Below are 23940 nucleotides of genomic sequence, written 5' to 3' on the forward strand. Positions count from 1 at the left end.
CGGAGAGCTGGCGGGACCGGTTCAAAGATGTCTCCATATTCATTTCCTTCAAGGGCGTACGTTAGTGGGCGTGGTGTCAGTGACGAGTAGGCGGGGCCGGGAGGCGCGGTGCTTGGCGGGAAGGATCGCAGACACTCATCGGTGTGGAAGTTGCACGTGTGAGGGAAAATGAGTAAAGCGAGTCCGTGGGGGAGTCCGATGAGGGCCCCGGCGTGTATGGAGACGCAGCTGGGAGCCGTGCGGTACCGCAGAGGTCAGCAGTGCTCTGTGGAGGGGAGGGCGAAGATGCGGCCATGCCCTGTACACACTGAGGATAGAGACCTCTGTGTGTGGTGACCGGCGCTGTCATCTCACCAGGGGCTGCAGACCCCCATCCGGCGTGTTGGGTCTCATTGCACCTTTCTGGTCTGGAAGATCGGTGATCGGCAGCAGCACTGTCTGTGGGAGACTGGTGATCGGCAGCAGCACTGTCTGTGGGAGACTGGTGATCGGCAGCAGCACTGTCTGTGGGAGACTGGTGATTGGTGATTGGCAGCTGCACTGTCTGTGGGAGACTGGTGATTGGCAGCTGCACTGTCTGTGGGAGACTGGTGATTGGCAGCTGCACTGTCTGTGGGAGACTGGTGATTGGCAGCTGCACTGTCTGTGGGAGACTGGTGATTGGCAGCTGCACTGTCTGTGGGAGACTGGTGATTGGCAGCTGCACTGTCTGTGGGAGACTGGTGATTGGCAGCTGCACTGTCTGTGGGAGACTGGTGATTGGCAGCTGCACTGTCTGTGGGAGACTGGTGATTGGCAGCTGCACTGTCTGTGGGAGACTGGTGATTGGCAGCTGCACTGTCTGTGGGAGACTGGTGATTGGCAGCTGCACTGTCTGTGGGAGACTGGTGATCGGCCGCTGCTTCCCACAGCTACCAGTGGCTCATCATATAACCTAATGTGTTCCCCCTGAGGAGGCTGATGCCTCATATTAGGGGGATTTCAGCAATCAGACTAGATCGCCGGATCCAGCGCCCATAGCCGGCATATTATACCCAGGGCCATTGTCCAATGAACAGTCATAACATATTGGGGCCGAGTTCCCGTTTCACTCCTCGCACAGTGAGGTATCCATGGTCTCGCTGCTCTTACTGTGAAGAATCCACAGTGTATTTTCTCGCAGTGCGGCCTCATTCAGATGTGTCCACTCTTCCATCAGTGACTTCTATGGATAGACCACATACATGTTATAGTCTATGGGGAGGGCTGGCTGTGTTGTTTTTTTTTTTTGCAGATCATGTGACCACAAAAAAATAGCAGATGTGTTCATTTTTTATGAATGTCACATCTGAAACTCACTGATACAAGTCTGTGCGTCCATGAAAATAACAGACCTCGCACGGGTGGCATCAGTGGGCTGTCCTGGGTTACCCGGGAGTTGGAGAAGCTTTGCATTTGTTCATACATGAAAATCATGGGAAAAATGAAATGCTAATGAAATTCGTACCATTGTTTTTTTACATTTTTTGCCTACGTGAAAATTAATGAGGTTCATACAGTAAAGAATTCATGGTCTGTGCTCTTACAGTAAAGAATCACTTTCTGTGCTTGAACCTTCTTTCCTCTAGATATAGAGCATGCCCCATAGTCACCGACACAGGCCTAAGTGTAAAAAGATCATTAGAAAGATCTCTGTACGTTACCCTCATGTATGTCTACGTTGTAATAGGATCACCCCTAAGCCTTCGCTATTCTACACTGAATAACCCCAAGTCTGTCTTTGTACTGCAGTTCACCCATTCCCTTAATGGGGTTGTCTGGTGGTCTGCTAAAAGTGCAGTCCCCCTGTGCGACTGCAGACTTCTGAATCTTTAGATTATGCGCACCGCAAGCCGTCAGGATTCTCTGGTGTTGCTTCAAAGTCTAGTCGGAATATGTTTCAACCACATTCCGACTAAACTTGCTTGGTCTCGCTCAGTTCACTTGTATTAAGCGAGGCCAAGCACGTCTAGTCGGCACGTGTTCACATACTTGCAGTCCCATGACTGCCCTCTCTCACCAACAACCCCGGAGAATCCTGACAGCAGGCGGTAACGATTCAAGAGCCTGCAGTTGTATAAAGTGACTGCAGATTTTCATCAGAAGGCCAGACAACCATTTTAAAGGGCTTTTAAACTACAAAGACCTTGATAACCCATCTGCACAAGTTATCAGTATCACGTTGGTGGGCTTCTCCCACCGATCAGCTGTAACTGTCAGCAACTGAATGTAGACAGCACTCCTCTCCTGATGCATCACGCTGTGGTCAGTAATTGGATGTAGCAGTCACAGGTTCATGCAAACAGAGCAAGATGCACAAAGCCACCACATTGAGTCCAGCTAAAGCCCATCCTGACTGACAGCTGAAAAGGGACTGTATGGTAGGATACCCAGGAAGACCCCACTTCTTACCCTGAGACATAAAAAAGCCAGGCTGGAGTTTGCGAAAACTTACCTGAGAAAGCCTAAAACATTTTGGAAGAATGTTCTCTGGTCAGATGAGACAAAAGTAGAGCTTTTTGGGAAAAAGCATCAACATAGAGTGTACAGGAAAAAAAAGAGGCATTCAAAGAAAAGAACACGGTCCCTACAGTCAAACATGGCGGAGGTTCCCTGATGTTTTGGGGTTGCTTTGCTGCCTCTGGCACTGGACTCCTTGACCGTGTGCATGGCATTATGAAGTCTGAAGACTACCAACAAACTTTGCAGCATAATGTAGGGCCCAGTGTGAGAAAGCTGGGTCTCCCTCAGAGGTCATGGGTCTTCCAGCAGGACAATGACCCAAAACACACTTCCAAAAGCACTATAAAATGGTTTGAGAGAAAGCACTGGAGACTTCTAAGGAGGCCAGCAATGAGTCCAGACCTAAATCCCATAGAACACCTGTGGAGAGATCTCAAAATGGCAGTTTGGAGAAGGCACCCTTCAAATATCAGGGACCTGGAGCAGTTTGCCAAAGAAGAATGGTCTACAATTCCAGCAGAGCATTGTAAGAAACTCATTGATGGTTACCGGAAGCGGTTGTTCGCAGTTATTTTGGCTAAAGGTTGTGCAACCAAGTATTAGGCTGAGGGTGCCAATACTTTTGTCTGGCCCATTTTTGGAGTTTTGTGTGAAATGATCAATGATTTGATTTTTGCTTCATTCTCTTTTGTGTTTTTTCCTTGCAAGCAAATTAAATGAAGATAATAAGACCAAAGAATTTGTGATTGCAATCATTTTCAGGAAGAAGCTGAGTATTATCTGACAAAATTGCAGGGGTGTCAATACTTTTGGCCACCACTGTATGTATGCAGTGGTGGCTGTAACAGCGCCACTGGCACTAATGCTGAGTTTCTGTCAGTCAGTGCCGTGGTCGGTTACAATCCCCGCTGTCTATAGTCAGAGAGTTGACTGAATGCCAAACGCTGCTGGGAGAAATAAAGTTGAGTGCAGTCGCCGAGCAGCTTCATAACGCTGTTAACCTGCAGATTAACCCAACATTTGCAGGTTAATAGCGTTTTTTCACATGACAGGTTCCTTTTAAACCTTTTTCAGTAAGTACAGCAGCCATATCAGATGTAATAGCGCTATTTAATAAAGTATGCAGCTTGAATTTTGAAATCTGGTGACAGATTCCCTTTAAAGAGTGAGAATGCCGCAATGTTTTATGTGAATGATTCCACCTACTACTATTCTGTTCTCGCCTTCCAGATGGCGCTCTGCTTCTCTCTGCCTCTAGTCTGAATTCTCGGACATGGGGAGGCTCCATTTGGGTTTTCAAGGATCCTGCAGCAGCCCCCAATGAGAGCCTGTGTGCGGCTGGGGTACAGACGGAGACAGGCATAGCAGATGTGGCCTGGGTACCTGAGCGTGGCATCCTGGTGGCCTCAGATTCTGGTAATGTATATTTTCCTGTGCTGTGTCCATCCTGTTCATTCATTAGTATTGTAAGGATCGGCGTTAGTCGTACCCATAGCACTATGGATGGTGGTTCCTTATGACGTGTCTGTTTCCAGGGGCCGTGGAGCTGTGGGAGTTGCTGGACAATGAATCTCTCCTTGTTAATAAATTCACCAGATATGAACATGACGACATTGTCACGTCCGTCAGTGTATTCTCCGGAGGGACGCTGGCTGTCAGCGGGAGCAAGGATTTCAGGTTGGATTTTGCGATTTGTAGAACACAATTTTGGTGTTTTCTGGCAAATGTCCTAATTCTGATCTCATTTCAGTGTGCAGATCTGGGATCTCTCGCAGAAAACTCCCCTGAAGTCTTATAAAGGTAAGTCCAGACCAATGCTGATGGCTTTACTAATATGCTAGGGCAGTGATGGTGAACCTTTTACAGACCGAGTGCCGAAACTGCAACCCAAAACCCACTTATTTATCGCCAAGTGCCAACATGGCAAATTAACCCGAATACGGAGGTTTTAGTTTAGAAAAAACAACTCATACAGAGAGCAGGCGAGAGCAGCCACAGAAAGGAGCAGGGGTATCAGACTGCAGAAATAAAGAATGTGCTCACCCACATCTTGATATATGCCCCCATCCTTGTATATATGCTGCCTTTCCCCCCTCAATCCATATATATATGCTGCCTTTCTTCCCTTTCAGTCCATGTATATATGCTGCCTTTTCCCCCCTTCAATCCTTGTATATATGCTGCCTGCCTTCCCCTCTCAATCCATGTATATATGCTGCCTGCCTTCCCCTCTCAATCCATGTATATATGCTGCCTGCCTTCCCCTCTCAATCCATGTATATATGCTGCCTTTTCCCCCCTTCAATCCTTGTATATATGCTGCCTGCCTTCCCCTCTCAATCCATGTATATATGCCGCCTGCCTTCCCCTCTCAATCCTTGTATATATGCTGCCTTCCCCCCCAATCCATGTATATATGCTGCCTTCCCCTCCAATCCATGTATATATGCTGCCTTCCTCCCCAATCCATGTATATATGCTGCCTTCCCCTCCAATCCATGTATATATGCCGCTTGCCTTCCCCTCTCAATCCATGTATAGATGCTGCCTGCCTTCCCCTCTCAATCCATGTATATATGCCGCTTGCCTTCCCCTCTCAATCCATGTATAGATGCTGCCTGCCTTCCCCTCTCAATCCATGTATAGATGCTGCCTGCCTTCCCCTCTCAATCCATGTATAGATGCTGCCTGCCTTCCCCTCTCAATCCATGTATAGATGCTGCCTGCCTTCCCCTCTCAATCCATGTATAGATGCTGCCTGCCTTCCCCTCTCAATCCATGTATAGATGCTGCCTGCCTTCCCCTCTCAATCCATGTATAGATGCTGCCTGCCTTCCCCTCTCAATCCATGTATAGATGCTGCCTGCCTTCCCCTCTCAATCCATGTATAGATGCTGCCTGCCTTCCCCTCTCAATCCATGTATAGATGCTGCCTGCCTTCCCCTCTCAATCCATGTATAGATGCTGCCTGCCTTCCCCTCTCAATCCATGTATAGATGCTGCCTGCCTTCCCCTCTCAATCCATGTATAGATGCTGCCTGCCTTCCCCTCTCAATCCATGTATAGATGCTGCCTGCCTTCCCCTCTCAATCCATGTATAGATGCTGCCTGCCTTCCCCTCTCAATCCATGTACAGATGCTGCCTGCCTTCCCCTCTCAATCCATGTATAGATGCTGCCTGCCTTCCCCTCTCAATCCATGTATAGATGCTGCCTGCCTTCCCCTCTCAATCCATGTACAGATGCTGCCTGCCTTCCCCTCTCAATCCATGTATAGATGCTGCCTGCCTTCCCCTCTCAATCCATGTATAGATGCTGCCTGCCTTCCCCTCTCAATCCATGTATAGATGCCGCCTGCCTTCCCCTCTCAATCCATGTATAGATGCCGCCTGCCTTCCCCTCTCAATCCATGTATAGATGCCGCCTGCCTTCCCCTCTCAATCCATGTATAGATGCCGCCTGCCTTCCCCTCTCAATCCATGTATAGATGCCGCCTGCCTTCCCCTCTCAATCCATGTATAGATGCCGCCTGCCTTCCCCTCTCAATCCATGTATAGATGCCGCCTGCCTTCCCCTCTCAATCCATGTATAGATGCCGCCTGCCTTCCCCTCTCAATCCATGTATAGATGCCGCCTGCCTTCCCCTCTCAATCCATGTATAGATGCCGCCTGCCTTCCCCTCTCAATCCATGTATAGATGCCGCCTGCCTTCCCCTCTCAATCCATGTATAGATGCCGCCTGCCTTCCCCTCTCAATCCATGTATAGATGCCGCCTGCCTTCCCCTCTCAATCCATGTATAGATGCCGCCTGCCTTCCCCTCTCAATCCATGTATAGATGCCGCCTGCCTTCCCCTCTCAATCAATGTATAGATGCCGCCTGCCTTCCCCTCTCAATCCATGTATAGATGCTGCCTTCCCCCCCAAACCATGTATATATGCTACCTTCCCCCCAATCCATGTATATATGCCGCCTGCCTTCCCCTCTCAATACTTGTATATATGCCGCCTGCCTTCCCCTCTCAATCCATGTATATATGCCGCCTGCCTTCCCCTCTCAATCCATGTATATATGCCGCCTGCCTTCCCCTCTCAATCCATGTATATATGCCGCCTGCCTTTCCCTCTCAATCCATGTATATATGCCGCCTGCCTTTCCCTCTCAATCCATGTGTATATGCCGCCTGCCTTCCCCTCTCAATCCATGTATATATGCCGCCTGCCTTCCCCTCTCAATCCATGTATATATGCTGCCTGCCTTCCCCTCTCAATCCATGTATATATGCTGCCTGCCTTCCCCTCTCAATCCATGTATATATGCTGCCTGCCTTCCCCTCTCAATCCATGTATATATGCTGCCTGCCTTCCCCTCTCAATCCATGTATATATGCTGCCTGCCTTCCCCTCTCAATCCATGTATATATGCTGCCTGCCTTCCCCTCTCAATCCATGTATATATGCTGCCTGCCTTCCCCTCTCAATCCATGTATATATGCTGCCTGCCTTCCCCTCTCAATCCATGTATATATGCTGCCTGCCTTCCCCTCTCAATCCATGTATATATGCTGCCTGCCTTCCCCTCTCAATCCATGTATATATGCTGCCTGCCTTCCCCTCTCAATCCATGTATATATGCTGCCTGCCTTCCCCTCTCAATCCATGTATATATGCTGCCTGCCTTCCCCTCTCAATCCATGTATATATGCTGCCTGCCTTCCCCTCTCAATCCATGTATATATGCTGCCTGCCTTCCCCTCTCAATCCATGTATATACAATACAGACCAAAAGTTTGGACACACCTTCTCATTTAAAGATTTTTCTGTATTTTCATGACTATGAAAATTGTACATTCACACTGAAGGCATCAAAACTATGAATTAACACATGTGGAATTATATACTTAACAAAAAAGTGTGAAACAACTGAAAATATGTCTTATATTCTAGGTTCTTCAAAGTAGCCACCTTTTGCTTTGATGACTGCTTTGCACACTCTTGGCATTCTCTTGATGAGCTTCAAGAGGTAGTCACCGGAAATGGTTTTCACTTCACAGGTGTGCACTGTCAGGTTTAATAAGTGGGATTTCTTGCCTTATAAATGGGGTTGGGACCATCAGTTGTCTTGTGCAGAAGTCAGGTGGATACACAGCTGATAGTCCTACTGAATAGACTGTTAGAATTTGTATTAAGGCAAGAACAAAGCAGCTAAGTAAAGAAAAACAAGTGGCCATCATTACTTTAAGAAATGAACGTCAGTCAGTCAGAAAAATTGGGCAAACTTTGAATGTGTCCCCAAGTGCAGTTGCAAAAACCATCAAGTGCTACAAAGAAACTGGCTCACATGAGGACCACCCCAGGAAAGGAAGACCAAGAGTCACCTCTGCTTCTGAGGATAAGTTTATCCGAGTCACCAGCCTCTGAAATCGCAGGTTAACAGCAGCTCAGATTAGAGACCAGGTCAATGCCACACAGAGTTCTAGCAGCAGACACATCTCTACAACAACTGTTAAGAGGAGACTTTGTGCAGCAGGCCTTCATGGTAAAATAGCTGCTAGTAAACCACTGCTAAGGACAGGCAACAAGCAGAAGAGACTTGTTTGGGCTAAAGAATACAAGGAATGGACCTTAGACCAGTGGAAATCTGTGCTTTGGTCTGATGAGTCCAAATTTGAGATCTTTCGTTCAAACCACCGTGTCTTTGTGCTACGCAGAAAAGGTGAACGGATGGACTCTACATGCCTGGTTCCCACCGTGAAGCATGGAGGAGGAGGTGTGATGGTGTGGGGGTGCTTTGCTGGTGACACTGTTGAGGATTTATTCAATATTGAAGGCATACTGAACCAGCATGGCTACCACAGCATCTTGCAGCGGCATGCTATTCCATCCGGTTTGCGTTTAGTTGGACCATCATTTATTTTTCAACAGGACAATGACCCCAAACACACCTCCAGGCTGTGTAAGGGCTATTTGACCAAGAGGGAGAGTGATGGGGTGCTACGCCAGATGACCTGGCCTCCACAGTCACCAGACCTGAACCCAATCGAGATGGTTTGGGCTGAGCTGGACCGCAGAGTGAAGGCAAAAGGGCCAACAAGTACTAAGCATCTCTGGGAACTCCTTCAAGATTGTTGGAAGACCATTTCCGGTGACTACCTCTTGAAGCTCATCAAGAGAATGCCAAGAGTGTGTAAAGCAGTCATCAAAGCAAAAGGTGGCTATTTTGAAGAACCTAGAATATAAGACATATTTTCAGTTGTTTCACACTTTTTTGTTAAGTATATAATTCCACATGTGTTAATTCATAGTTTTGATGCCTTCATTGTGAATGTACAATTTTCATAGTCATGAAAATACAGAAAAATCTTTAAATGAGAAGGTGTGTCCAAACTTTTGGTCTGTACTGTATACCGCCTGCCTTCCCTTCTCAATCCATGTATATATGCCGCCTGCCTTCCCCTCTCAATCCTTCTCTCAATCCTTCTCAAGTCACAGCCCCCCCCCCAATCCATGTATATATGCTGCCTTCCCGCCAATCCATGTATATATGCCGCCTGCCTTCCCCTCTCAATCCATGTATATATGCCGCCTGCCTTCCCCTCTCAATCCATGTATATATGCCACCTGCCTTCCCCTCTCAATCCATGTGTATATGCCGCCTGCCTTCCCCTCTCAATCCATGTATATACAGTACAGACCAAAAGTTTGGACACACCTTCTCATTTAAAGATTTTTCTGTATTTTCAGGACTTTGAAAATTGTACATTCACACTGAAGGCATCAAAACTATGAATTAACACATGTGGAATTATATACTTAACAAAAAAGTGTGAAACAACTGAAAATATGTCTTATATTCTAGGTTCTTCAAAGTAGCCACCTTTTGCTTTGATGACTGCTTTGCACACTCTTGGCATTCTCTTGATGAGCTTCAAGAGGTAGTCACTAGAAATGGTTTTCACTTCACAGGTGTGCCCTGTCAGGTTTAATAAGTGGGATTTCTTGCCTTATAAATGGGGTTGGGTTGTGCAGAAGTCTGATGGATACACAGCTGATAGTCCTACTGAATAGACTGTTAGAATTTGTATTATGGCAAGAAAAAAGCAGCTAAGTTAAGAAAAACGAGTGGCCATCATTACTTTAAGAAATGAAGGTCAGTCAGTGCAAAAAATTGGGAAAACTTTGAAAGTGTCCCCAAGTGCAGTTGCAAAAACTATCAAGCGCTACAAAGAAACTGGCTCACATGAGGACCGCCCCGGGAAAGGAAGACCAAGAGTCACCTCTGCTTCTGAGGATAAGTTTATCCGAGTTACCAGCCTCAGAAATCGCAGGTTAACAGCAGCACAGATTAGAGACCAGGTCAATGCCACACAGAGTTCTAGCAGCAGACACATCTCTACAACAACTGTTAAGAGGAGACTTTGTGCAGCAGGCCTTCATGGTAAAATAGCTGCTAGGAAACCACTGCTAAGGACAGGCAACAAGCAGAAGAGACTTGTTTGGGCTAAAGAACACAAGTAATGGACATTAGACCAGTGGAAATCTGTGCTTTGGTCTGATGAGTCCAAATTTGAGATCTTTGGTTCTAACCACCGTGTCTTTGTGCGACGCAGAAAAGGTGAACGGATGGACTCTACATGCCTGGTTCCCACCGTGAAGCATGGAGGAGGAGGTGTGATGGTGTGGGGGTGCTTTGCTGGTGACACTGTCAGGGATTTATTCAAAATTGAAGGCATACTGAACCAGCATGGCTACCACAGCATCTTGCAGCGGCATGCTATTCCATCCGGTTTTCTTTTAGCTGGACCATCATTTATTTTTCAACAGGACAATGACCCCAAACACACCTCCAGGCTGTGTAAGGGCTATTTGACCAAGAAGGAGAGGGATGGGGTGCTACGCCAGATGACCTAGCCTCCACAGTCACCAGACCTGAACCCAATCGAGATGGTTTGGGGTGAGCTGGACCGCAGAGTGAAAGCAAAAGGGCCAACAAGTGCTAAGCATCTCTGGGAACTCCTTCAAGATTGTTGGAAGACCATTTCCGGTGACTACCTCTTGAAGCTCATCAAGAGAATGCCAAGAGTGTGCAAAGCAGTCATCAAAGCAAAAGGTGGCTACTTTGAAGAACCTAGAATATAAGACATATTTTCAGTTGTTTCACACTTTTTTGTTAAGTATATAATTCCACATGTGTTAATTCATAGTTTTGATGCCTTCATTGTGAATGTACAATTTTCATAGTCCTGAAAATACAGAAAAATCTTTAAATGAGAAGGTGTGTCCAAACTTTTGGTCTGTACTGTATGCCGCCTGCCTTCCCCTCTCAATCCATGTATATATGCCGCCTGCCATCCCCTCTCAATCAATGTATATATGCTGCCTTTTCCACCAATCCATGTATATATGCTGCCCCCCCAATCCAATCCCTCCTCCCTCTTACAGACATTAGTTCCTTACATGATGCAGATGTTGCTGCCACTTTATACAACACCACAACCGCTGCAGCTCTCGATTCGGTCGCCCCCCTCGCACAATCAACAGACAACCCTGGCACACCAGCCTAACTAAAGAACTGCAACGGGCCTCCAGGGTTGCTGAGCGTAGATGGAAAAGGTCCCACTCCAATGAGCACTTCATCGCATTCAAACAGTCCCTCACTACTTTCAAGTCCACACTCACTGCAGCAAAACAAACATGCTTCACATCTCTCATATCCTCCGTCTCACAACCCCAAACAACTATTCAACACCTTCAATTATCTCCTCCGTCCCCCAGTGCCTCCTCCCTCTCCTCTTATTTCAGCCGAAGACTTTGCCTCATTCTTCAAGCAGAAGATTGACACCATCAGACAAAGCTTTTGCCTAAAGCCCCCACTGCCCCTCCCCACACCTACTCAACCCTCTTCCTCCAAAACCACCATCTCCACCATTTCTGAAGATCAACTTTCCTCCTTACTCTCCAAATCACACTTCCCCACCTGTAAACTGACCCAATCCCGTCCCACCTCATCCCAAACCTTACCACTATCTTCATCCCAGCCCTAGCTCACCTCTTCAACCTGTCACTAACAACTGGTGTCTTCCCCTCATGCTTCAAACATGCCTCAATCACACCCATCCTCAAAAAGCCCTCCCTTGACCCATCCTCCGTGTCTAGCTATCGCCCCATATCACTTCTCCCCTATGCCTCAAAACTACTGGAACAACATGTTCATTCTGAACTGTCCTCCCACCTCTCCTCCTGCTCCCTCTTTGACCGCCTACAATCTTGTTTCCGACCGCACCATTCTACTGAAACTGCACTGACTAAAGTCACCAACGACCTACTAACCGCCAAATCTAAGCGACACTACTCTGTCCTCCTCCTCCTAGACCTGTCATCTGCCTTTGACACAGTGGACCATTCCCTCTTACTACAGACTCTCTCATCTATCGGCATCACAGACTTGGCCCTATCCTGGATCTCCTCATACCTAACAGACCGGACATTCAGTGTCTCCCACTCACACACCACCTCCTCATCTCGCCCCCTATCTGTCGGTGTCCCCCAAGGTTCAGTTCTAGGACCTCTGCTGCTCTTCTCCATCTACACCTTCGGCCTGGGACAGCTCATAGAGTCTCACGGCTTTCATTATCACCTCTATGCTGATGACACACAGATCTACCTCTCTGGACCCGATATCACCTCCTTACTAACCAAAATCCCACAATGTCTGTCTGCTATTTCATCCTTCTTCTCTGCCAGATTTCTAAAACTTAACATGGACAAAACAGAATTCATCATCTTTCCGCCATCTCATTCAACCCCCCCAACTGACCTATCTATCAACGTCAGTGGCTGCCCACTCTCCCCAGTCCCTCAAGCTCGCTGCCTTGGGGTAACCCTGGACTCTGATCTCTCCTTCAAACCACATATCCAAGCCCTTTCCACTTCCTGCCGACTCCAACTCAAAAATATCTCCCGGATCCTCACATTCCTCAACCATGAATCTGCAAAAACACGAGTGCATGCCCTCATCATCTCCCGCCTCGACTACTGCAACCTCCTCTCTAACACTCTCGCACCCCTCCAGTCTATCCTAAACTCTGCTGCTCGACTAATCAACCTGTCCCCCCGCTATTCCCCGGCCTCTCCTCTCTGTCAATCTCTTCACTGGCTCCCCATTGTTCAGAGACTCCAGTTCAAGACCCTAACCATGACCTACAAAGCCATTCACAACCTGTCTCCTCCATATATCTCTGACCTAGTCTCCCGTTACATACCTGCACGCAACCTCCGATCCTCACAAGATCTCCTTCTCTACTCCCCTCTTATCTCCTCCTCCCACAATCGCATACAAGATTTCTCCCGTGCATCTCCCCTACTCTGGAACTCTACCCCAATTTTATCAGACTCTCGCCTACCGTGGAAACCTTCAAAAGGAACCTGAAGACCCACCTCTTCCGACAAGCCTACAACCTGCAGTAACCACCGCTCCACCATACCGCTGCACGACCAGCTCTACCCTCACCTACTGTATCCTCACCCATCCCTTGTAGATTGTGAGCCCTCGCGGGCAGGGTCCTCGCTCCTCCTGTACCAGTCGCTGTCACATTGTGTTCAAGATTATTGTAATTGTTCTTGTATTATACCCCTTTTTCACATGGAAAGCGCCATGGAATAAATGGCGCTATAATAATAATAATAATAATGTATATATTCTGCCTGCTTCCCCTCTCAATCCATGTATATATGCTGACTGCCTTCCCTCCCAATCCATGTATATATACTACATTTTCCCCCCAATCCATGTATATATGCTTCCTTTTCCCCCCAATCCTTGTATATATGCTGCCTTTTCCCCCCAATCCATGTATATATGCTGCCTTTTCCCCCCAATCCATGTATATATGCTGCCTTTTCCCCCAATCCATGTATATATGCTTCCTTTTCCCCCCAATCCATGTATATATGCTGCCTTTTCCCCCAATCCATGTATATATGCTGCCTTTTCCCCCGAATCCATGTATATATGCTTCCTTTTCCCCCCAATCCATGTATATATGCTGCCTTTTCCCCCAATCCATGTATATATGCTGCCTTTTCCCCCAATCCTTGTATATATGCTGCCTTTTCCCCCCAATCCATGTATATATGCTTCCTTTTCCCCCCAATCCATGTATATATGCTTCCTTTTCCCCCCAATCCATGTATATATGCTGCCTTTTCCCCCAATCCATGTATATATGCTGCCTTTTCCCCCAATCCTTGTATATATGCTTCCTTTTCCCCCCAATCCATGTATATATGCTGCCTTTTCCCCCGAATCCATGTATATATGCTTCCTTTTCCCCCCAATCCATGTATATATGCTGCCTTTTCCCCCAATCCATGTATATATGCTGCCTTTTCCCCTCTCAATCCATGTATATATGCTGCCTTTTCCCCCAATCCATGTATATATGCTGCCTTTTCCCCTCTCAATCCATGTATATATGCCGCCTTCCCCGCCGCCAAAAAAATTGCAATTCCGCAATTGTTTTTTTTTTTTTTTTACCATGTTTACTAAATGCTAAAATTGACCTTCCATTATGATTTTCCAGGTCATGACGAGTTCATAGATGCCAAACGTGTATAGGTTCTTTCATGTGGTGAAAAAAATCCAAAGTTTGTAAAAAATAAATAAAAATGGCGGCACAGAAGAAAAATAAAAAATGTCCCAGTATCAGTGGAGCAGCCCCAATTAGTGGAGATTCGCAGCTTAAATGGTAAAAAAAAGGAAATTTATGCTTTAAATCTAAAATTTTAGCGGAAGTGTAAGAGCCTGCAGCATAGTGTAATACATTGAACGCAATAAGAAATTATTATTACATGTATTGGCCCTTGCTGCACTGCCTCCTATCACATACAGAGGGGTTTTTTATTTTGAATCCAACAACATAATGGCATATACTAGGTGCTGTTTGGAGACATTACTTTTAGAAAAAGATCTATCTGTACATAAGTCACTACTTTGATGCTGTACACAGAGGTCATGTGACTTTGTGCTGCCATACAGTCCCCTTGCACAGGGCTTTGCCTTATGTATGAGCCCTAAATATAATTTCTCTTAGACCAATACTGTGAGTTGAGAAGTATATGATATATTGATTGTATTTAATTTTTTATCACTATTAACCACGGTACTTCTACTATTGCATTTTCTTTTAACTTTCATGTGTTTTTTAACATTATTTTTTTTATTTCTTAGCACATTCCAGCCAAGTGAATTGTGTTTCCACATGCCCTGGCAAAGAAGCAATCTTTCTTTCTTGTGGTGAGGTAGGGATCCATGGTTGTGGCATCTGTTCTTTATAATTTGAGTAATATAATTTTCCGGTGCATGTGTACTTTTTCTTCACGATGCGGTGCGGTCCGGGTTTTATTGTTATCTGACACCTATATACTATTTTTTATTCTTCATTAGGTAAGCAATCCTTTGATGAAAATATCAACTGGTCTCTGCTATTCTTCCTGTTCAGAATGGCTTCCCCTGCTAGGAAAGCATTGTCACTTTGGAAAAAACTTCTACTCCTTGACCTATTTTATTTATATTTGATTATTATTATTATTATTTCGCCATTTATTCCATGGCAATATTTTTCATAGAAGCAGTTAACAAGCGTTGCTCTTATGCAGCATCATTTTATTTTATTTTTTTTAGAAAGTCTGCGTTTTGTATTTACTTTTTTGTAAAAAAGTAAAAAAAAAAAAAAGTAAGGGAAAAACTGCGACATGACTGTAAAGTGTAAAATCTTTATTGACTCAAATTTACTGAAATGCAATTATTGCTAAAAAAAAAAAAGATGTAGACTAAAAAGTGATCGTTATCTGCAATACCTTTTTTTTTTTCTTTTAAGGATAATAGAGTGTTACTGTGGGACACAAGGAATCCTAAACCAGCCAAGCGTATTAGTAAGTATATTTGTACCATTGAGCCTCAACATTAATTTTTTCGGTTATGTTCTGGACCAGATGATGATGCCCTGTAAGGCTATGTGCACACGTTGAGTATTTGATTGCAGAAATTTCTGCAACGTTGCTGCATCTCTTTGGAATTTGTTGGCAGCAAAAACACAACAGAAAATACCCGCGGTTTTGGTGCTTTTTTACCCCGCGTTTTTGACAGATTTGAGTAAAGTCAATGGTGAAAAACGCAGGGACAAAACGCACAGAGAATTGACATCCTGCAGATCCTTTTCTGCACCAAATCTGCAAGTCAAGTATACTCAACGTGTGCATGACACTCCAGGTTTCTCATTCAGTTTTGTCACATCCGCGCAGGAAAAAAACGCTGAAAAAAAAAAGCACCAAATCTGCAACGTGTGCACACAGCCTTAAACAGGCTGTATAAATGTGACGGTGGGCATTACGAGAGATGTTTTGCTGGTTCACCCATACATAGTGAAGTTGTTTATAGTCAATAATAAGCAAATACTACGGCTTAATAAAGCTGGACCGGGGGGCAACATGCGGCCTGTGACCAATCATAAGCAGGCAGCAGCTCACTGCGGAAAGAACACACCCTTACAATAGTTGAGTAGGCCCGGCTTGGTGTGAGACATGTATTGTCCGTCTGCTTTCCTCACTGCAGATTGATGACGTGCTGCAGCACAGCAGACCTGAGTGAGTAACTGACAGCTTTTACTTTAGCTTTCATCTCCAGCTGTTAATGTGGGGGAATGGGCAGTACTGCACATTTTATAATAATTTTATTTTTATAGAACCAACATAATTCTCAGCACTTTATAAATAAGCTGGGACATGTACAGACAATATCAAGTGACACACAGTTCAACAGTTGCTCTGCTCTAAAGCTTACAATCTATAAGACAGAGTCTCATTACAAACACGTTTAGTAGCTCTCCTCTCAAATTCAAATGAGCTTAATTGGCAGGCCCAAATATATATTAGCATTGCTAAAGTAAGTGTATTGCTGCCAACTCTGCTGTACTGCTCATCCCCCCCCACACTGACCACTGGAGATGAAAGCTGCTAATCACACTTAGGTCTGCTGTGCTCCTGCACATGTAATCACTCTAGTGAAGAGAGCAGACACAGAGCCTGTTCTAAGCTATAGTTGGGGCGTGTTCTTTTTCTCCTAGTATGTTGATGCCTGCTTGATTAGAAGGGCTTATTGAAGAGTTACTAGAAGTTTTTATAATGAGACTACTAGAGGTGAAAGCTGTCATGTAATCACACCCAGGTCTGCTGTGCTCCAGCACATCATCACTCTGTAGTGAGAAGAACAGACTGTTTGTCAGTACATGTCTTACACTCAGGTGGTCAGAGTCACACAGAAGGTAGAAGTACATGCCCCCATTGAAGTGGGTTATGCCCACAAAAAAAACACGTTATTGTCAAATACTTTGATTGCTATTATCTCCGTAACGACGAGGCAAAATTAAAAACAAAAATGTTTATTTTACTCTGCAGCCACTATTACATCGTGTGACCACTTCAGCATGAAACATTTGCTGAAAGGTCCTCTTTAAGGAAAGTCATTGCCCCGCACCCACATGGTCAACCTGGTTTCTGAATGTTCCAGAACACACTTCAAAATGAGAAAAAAAAGATATATAACTATAACAATGTGAAATCAGATTAGTGAGGGCACAGTAGGGCTTTATACGTATTTATGGGTAAAACGTTAATACACGTATATTGCACCACCGCTTACTGTCTCCGACTGACTGCAGTTGACACCACCTGGTGGTCCAGCACTGGTGGCTTAGACAAGTCGTTAGAATTTCTATATGAGAAGCAGTAGGAGCTGTGGTAGCATGCTGGTGCCATATAGTCATTATAATAGGGGTTCTCCCAAGAAGACAGCTGAGGAGTTATTTTTTTTCTCCTGCTTCATGTCCAGTTGTAAACCTGTCAGGCTGAGTGAGAAGATCAGTTATGCTCCTTCACTACGCTGCCCCTCAGCCCGACAGGAGTTTGCACTAATGTCACTCAGACATCTGTCCCAAGCAGCTCTTCTCCCGCCAACCAGTCCCAATGCCTGCCTGAAATATGTGACGACAGCCTTTTTCGGACATCTTCTCGGAGAGCCCTTTTAATTATTATCCCCAATTTTTCACAGTTGGAATATGTTTCTGGGTCCGTTCCCAAGGGGCGTCCGTGTGCTGTCGTAATGTTCATCAGCTAATGCTTGGGTCATTTGCATGTGTCATGTAATGTTATATATAATTTTGACTAGTGTTTTTCTTCTCCTCAGACGTTTGCGCCCCAAATATTTCCCCTACTTATGTGACCTGGCATCCGAACAAAGATGACATTTTTGCGTGTGGTATGTGGCAACTGCTTTTTTTCTCCAGTTTTTAGCTTGCACTTGCTTGTTTTTTTTTGGGTTTTATTACATTCAGAATATGGATCTGTCCTGCCCGTCTTAACTCTGTTGTCGTTGTCAGGTGATGAAATAGGAAACGTCTATGTTGTAAATGTGAACAATCCAGAATCGGCTCAGGCTGTCGTGGCACATTCCAGATCTGTAACAGGGCTGGCATATTCTAACCACAGGTAGGAAAAAACATTGTCATATCATTTATGCACTTTAAAGGGGCTGTCGTGGCATAATATAAGCTTGCCCAGGCTACTTGAAGTGTTAAAAAAGTATATTACAAACGCATAAATCCTCGCCTAACAGCACCAACCTCAAATTCAGCATAAGCTGCAACATAATCTGCCCAAGCAGTGACAGTGGACACGTCACCCACTGCCGCACCGTTGTGGCATGTGTTTGGCTGCAGCGGTGATTTGAATAGCGCATCAATGGATATAAAGATTTTAAAACATTTAAAAAAACATTACAAATGCCTGATTTAAAACTGTCATTTTTTTTTAAAAGACGTTCCCTTTAACCCCTTCAAGACCTTTGATGTATAGATACGTAAAAGGTCGTGTCCCTGCCTTTGATGCGGGCTCCGGCGCCGAGCCCGCACATGACAACATTATAGTGTATGGCCCCGTTGTCACATGCTCCCAAATCCCATTTTGTGGGGGGTTAAGATGCGAGCCTTGACGGTGGCCAAAAACGCTATGTAAAAGGAGTCTTATTAATTGATCCAAACAGAAATTTAGATTTTGCTGAAAAAAAAAATCTAATTTCATTAAAAAAAAAAAAATCTTCCTCCTAAATGTGAAGGCACAAATCCTCCCTGATTTAAAAGGATAACATGAGAAAAGTTCCTTCATTGCCCCTGGGATCAGTGGAGACTGTACAGGCGGAGTGATGACAGTAAAGGGCTGCGATCTTTTTTCCTGATGCTACTTGTAGCTTCTTCCCACATACAGATCCCTTAACCAGATGCGCACAACCAGTAAGTATAACATTTTATGCCTCTTCTTGACTCACACAAGTGCTGCACCTTTACACTGTGACTTAGTGTAAGCGCTCGGATTACGGCAAGTGTGTAAAATCATGACGTATTGTATTACATACGCTGTTAGCAGTGAAGGGGTTTCAGAGATACGTCATTGCTTACAGGCTGTAATGTACAGCATATATGAAATGTGCAAAGTAGTTATGGAAAGGCTTCAATAAACCCCAATGCTAATTATTTCCACACACAGGTATGGACACTGCCCCAATATGTCTGTATTGTGTGTTTTAATAGGATCCGTTTAAGCAAATCTCTAAAACAAATGTAACATTTTCCGAGATAATCTTATGTGTTTTCCAGTTCTCCATTATTGGCTTCTATCAGTGAGGATTGTTCCGTTGTGGTCCTGGACGCTGACTCTTCAGAAATGTAAGAACAAACCTAACATATTTTTATTGTCTGTATACATAGGGCGAATCATTTGCATCACTTCCCATATGTTACCAGACCCACTGCTTATTTTATTTTAAGGGAACTTGTCACTAGGGTTTCCCAATATAAACTAAAGCCACCACCTTTATCTGCTCTATTACTGCAGTCCATCGATCTTTATTTAAAGAGGTGGTCCAAAGGCAAAGTAATTTTCATTGGAAAGATTTATCTATTTAGTGCCATAATCTAAGCTATTTTCTAATATACTTGCATTAAAAATTCCTTACCGTTCCCCAACTACTCTAACTGCCATTCTATTTTTTTCCCTTACTTCCTTTCTGATGACGTTGCGTTTGAGAATCCCAGTGCATGCTGAGCTACTCAAACGAAAAGGCATCATGGGGCAGAGTCACTGCCGCAGCCCCTGCCCCCTCCATGAAACAAAGCGTCATCAGTGATGCTCTTTTCAGGGTTTGGGCTAGTCCCTGCTCTGTCTCTGTATTCATCATCACAGCACGCTCTGTTGTCGGCTCAGATCAGCAGTAACGAGACTACAGGATAGCGTGTTGTCAGAATACCCCGCACGCAGAGTTTAGTGATGTCACTTGTGGGGGCGACCCCGATCTCTGACACCACCCTGTTGCCGGCTCGTTTCTGCTGACCATGGCCGACAACAGAGCGCGCTGTCATTGTGCACAGTGCACAGCACAAGGACTAGCCCAGCCTCAGAAATGAGCGTCACTGACGCTTTGTTTCAGGAGCGGGCAAGGGCTCCCCTACTAAGGGTAGAACAAAGTCCTGTACTTCGCATGAACCAGCATCAACTTCACTTCTGGATTAATAGGTACCAGCTCATTATAGGACTTTGCTCTGCGGTTAGTAGGGGAGAGCATAGAGCGCCTGCACAGGTACAAGATTCACAGCAATCTTATACCGTAGGATTTGTCATCCACATTAATCAAGGAAAGAAAATAAGACGCCGATCTCATGCAGCTACATAATAATAATAATTTTTATTTATATAGCGCCAACATATTCCGCAGCAATTTACAATTAAGCACATACTATGCAAAGACTTTTTAGAACTTATGTAGGCTACCCCTACATTTTAAATGTATGGCTGGTCTGCAAGTAGTTAAACACCAGCCACATAATCCAGCCTGCTTCATTTATCCTGGTAAGCCATTGATCTGACAGCTGTCACATGTAAGGATCCTGGCTTGGATCTAGAATTACCTATATTTGTGATCTCTATTACCTTAAAGTGTTATGTTTGTACTTGTTTGCAGTTTCAAGGATCATTCCCACAAAGATTTTGTCACAGGAGTGGCTTGGTCTCCTACTGATCTGTCAGGCTTTACCACTGTTGGCTGGGACCACAAAGTTCTTCATCACAGCCTCCCGAAGGAAGACAAACCAGAGCCACCCGCGGAGACGCGAGATTAAAGGAGAAGTTCAAGATGTGATATAGTAAATGCTCTTTAATGTATATGAAAAGTGTGTAGTAATATTTTACTACTTTAGTAGTCTCAGTCCTGTGGTGCACTACTTTTAGGTCCTCATGGTAACACTTCTTTGTTTCTGGGTCACTGGACGTTTTCATGATCCACATTCCCATCTACATTAATGTTCCTGTCCTAGCTGACTTGATTGGTGGCACGTGAGTGTTTGATCTTTCCAATGCAGCTAGTAGGACACTGCATATAAGTGCTACCCTGAGGTGCTAAGATCTGGGCACCTGCAGACTTCTGATCTGCAAATTCAGGTACTGAATGGTACTAATCTTTATACACTAAAGTGCATTTCAGTTTTTACTGTAGACCTTTACACAATTACTAATTTTAGCTGTGATGGCAATTAACGCGCGAAGGCAGTTCTGAAGTATCAGAAGCCAGGTGTAGATTCAGCAGCCGCCATTTGTGCCACATTGGCAGATTGTGGTTCTCGTAGCAAGTTTCAAAGCACTTGTAAAGGACTGAAGGTCTGGGAACACACGTTTAGTAAGTTACACTTATTCAGTTGACACGTTAACAGCAACTTTTGTATTTTTTTGTGTATTTTAGTTGGGTGTTTTCTATTATTGCAATGCTAAATGTAATAATTATTAAAAAAGAAACTATCAGTTTGCCTTTTGTGTACTTTCTGAAAAAGTTGACAAAACTATGGAAAGGGGGGATTATTACTATTCCTTAGATGATCTACTAGGATCCCAAGAATTTTGTAGTGGACCTTGAAATTCTTAACTGTGCCCTGAATCTTTTTGCTCTTATCTTCTTTATTCTGTGTATTAGGGAGAAGACAAAAGTAATGGCTTGGTTAGCTTAAAGGAGTGCGATTAATGTGATAAAAGTGGCTCCGGCACCAGTTTCAACCTGCAACTCATCTTAGTCACGTGTTTAGAGGGGTTGCAGCCTGAAGAAACACTGACTGAGACGTGTCTCAACTGTCAGAGGAGCAGCATTACAGCGCAGACAGATCTGTCAGCCGTGGATCAGGGCTGTGACAGGAGAAAAAAAATTCTGTCTCTTCATTGGAGACATAGGAACCATAGGTTAATATGCTGCCACCTGGAGGCTGACACTAAGAATACATCTTAGAAAAAAAGTTGACTCCTCCCTATCAGACTTTTTTTCATTACAGATGTGTGCCCCTTTCAATTTTTCTCAATCATATTTACCGGTAGACAGTCCTCATTTCAAGAGCTATAATGCATTCCCATTTTTTTCAATCTTAATAAAGCTTTACTTAGGCAGACATTTATACATACACATACACACTGTATGGAACACAGAGGCTTTATGATCACTTTGTAATTTAGTGATTTTTTTTTTCTTTCCTTCTTCCAAAAGCCATATCTTCTTGGTTTTTCCTTCAATATAGTCACTTGCTTTAGCTGTGGTTTTTAGTGATGCCATTAATTTAATAATATAATGTATTTGAAAAAAAAGTTTGGAGAAATGGTTAAAGATTTGTAACGAATATGTTTCGATGGATGTGTATCAAGTTATGCTTTTTACATGGCGAGCTTACTAATGCTTTTATTGGGTATGTAAAATTTTTAATCACTTTTTATTGCTTTTTTTAGGTGACGTGAGGTTACTGAAGAAAGGCAATTCTAGAGTTCTAAATGATAGCTTCTGCAATATACGAAATAACCAGATGAGGGAGCTCACTCATAAGTTACTTTTTTACCTTTAAATAAAAGTTCATCCCATTTTGCAGCCTACATATGTTATTAATGCAGCCGGGGTTTTGATTTTTAGTTCATCAGTTATATACATGAAAATAATCAAAATTGTAGTTTATCTTTTGGGAGAATTTTTCATCTTTCATTCCCAATTTATGAGAAATATCTGTATTCAGTGTAGACTGATTTTTCTCCTTACTGAGATAGGAGATGGCAGTTGGTGCTTTTAAATTTTATGGAGAGGAAAGAAGCTAGAGATGGACCATAGATATTCTGTTGCAAGTTCCCCTTAAATTACAGTTGCATTGCTCCATAGAACTTTATGAGCACCAACTGTCATCTATCAGAACACTTGCGTATCTCTAATAAAATATATTACAAAGTTTCTTACTTTACTATTGATATATGTAAAAAAAAAATGTAACTATGGTTACTCTTTAAAGAGAGCCTGTCCAGCACAATTTTATAATGTAAAGTAAAGACATGGCTGTAAAGGAGCTGAAATACTGATTACATTTGATACCTTTGATGAAGAAATCTGCGTTGTTGTTCTTTAATCTGTGTTTTAAGTTTTCTGCTAATTAGATATCGGGGCTGAGTCTTCCCCTGACCGTCTGTGATTCCCTGGCCCCTCCGCCTCTATGTGAAGAGGAGATTTCAGACAAAGGAGGGAGATCACTGGAAAAGCAATGACTTGTCATTCACAGGCCGGTGGCAGGCGGAGGGGCCGGGGAATCACAGGCAGGGAGGAGAGAGACCTTGTGCACAGTCCGGCCCCTGTGCACCGAAATCTAATTAAGTGAAAGCTTCAAATGGGGATAGAAGAAAAGCAAATCAGATTTCTTCACCAAAGGTATGAGGTTAATCTGTATTAAGGTGCCATTTTTGCTACGTCTTTACACTACAAAATCCTGCTGACAGGTTCTCCTTTGTGTTTTGCACGTTCCTAAATATGTTAATTATTTTCAAAATTAGTTAACAAAAATCATTCATTCATTATATTGGTATTTAGTAGAGATGAGCAAATTGATTTAATGTGAATTTAATTTGTCAAATGTTTGGAAATTCGCTGTACCCAGAGACTTTAAACTATTCACAATTTGATTTGCGCACAGTGCCAAAAATGTCAGCCATCATTTTACACAATCAGCCAGAGAAGATTGGCGTGACTTCAGGTATGGCTGGCCAGGCTTCCCCATAATACACTGCTCAAAAAAATAAAAGGAACCCTCAAATAACACATCCTAGATCTGAATGAATGAAATATTCTCATTGAATACTTTGTTCTGTACAAAGTTGAATGTGCTGACAACAAAATCACACAAAAATCCTCAATGGAAATCAAATTTATTAACCAATGGAGGCCTGGATTTGGAGTCACCCCCAAAATTCAAGTGGAAAAACACACTACAGGCTGATCCAACTTTGATGTAATGTCCTTAAAACAAGTCAAAATGAGGTTCAGTATTGTGTGTGGCCTCCACGTGCCTGTATGA

The 23940-nt window shown here is 44.0% G+C and overlaps 1 protein-coding gene across 1 annotated transcript; it reads left to right on the plus strand.

Moving 5' to 3' along the window:
• Positions 1-47: 47 nt before the first annotated feature.
• Positions 48-21379, plus strand: WDR77 (WD repeat domain 77). Its single transcript, XM_073667196.1, has 10 exons — positions 48-253; positions 3712-3897; positions 4017-4158; positions 4232-4281; positions 14709-14779; positions 15358-15412; positions 17721-17792; positions 17914-18022; positions 19186-19254; positions 20547-21379. The coding sequence occupies exons 1-10, from the start codon at positions 169-171 to the stop codon at positions 20701-20703; spliced, it is 996 nt and encodes a 331-aa protein (XP_073523297.1). The 5' UTR covers positions 48-168; the 3' UTR covers positions 20704-21379.
• Positions 21380-23940: the final 2561 nt, after the last annotated feature.

This window comes from Phyllobates terribilis, unplaced genomic scaffold, assembly GCF_046119375.1.
Source record: "Phyllobates terribilis strain yellow unplaced genomic scaffold, ASM4611937v1 Scaffold_2__4_contigs__length_985480577, whole genome shotgun sequence".
Classification (NCBI taxonomy): domain Eukaryota; kingdom Metazoa; phylum Chordata; class Amphibia; order Anura; family Dendrobatidae; genus Phyllobates; species Phyllobates terribilis.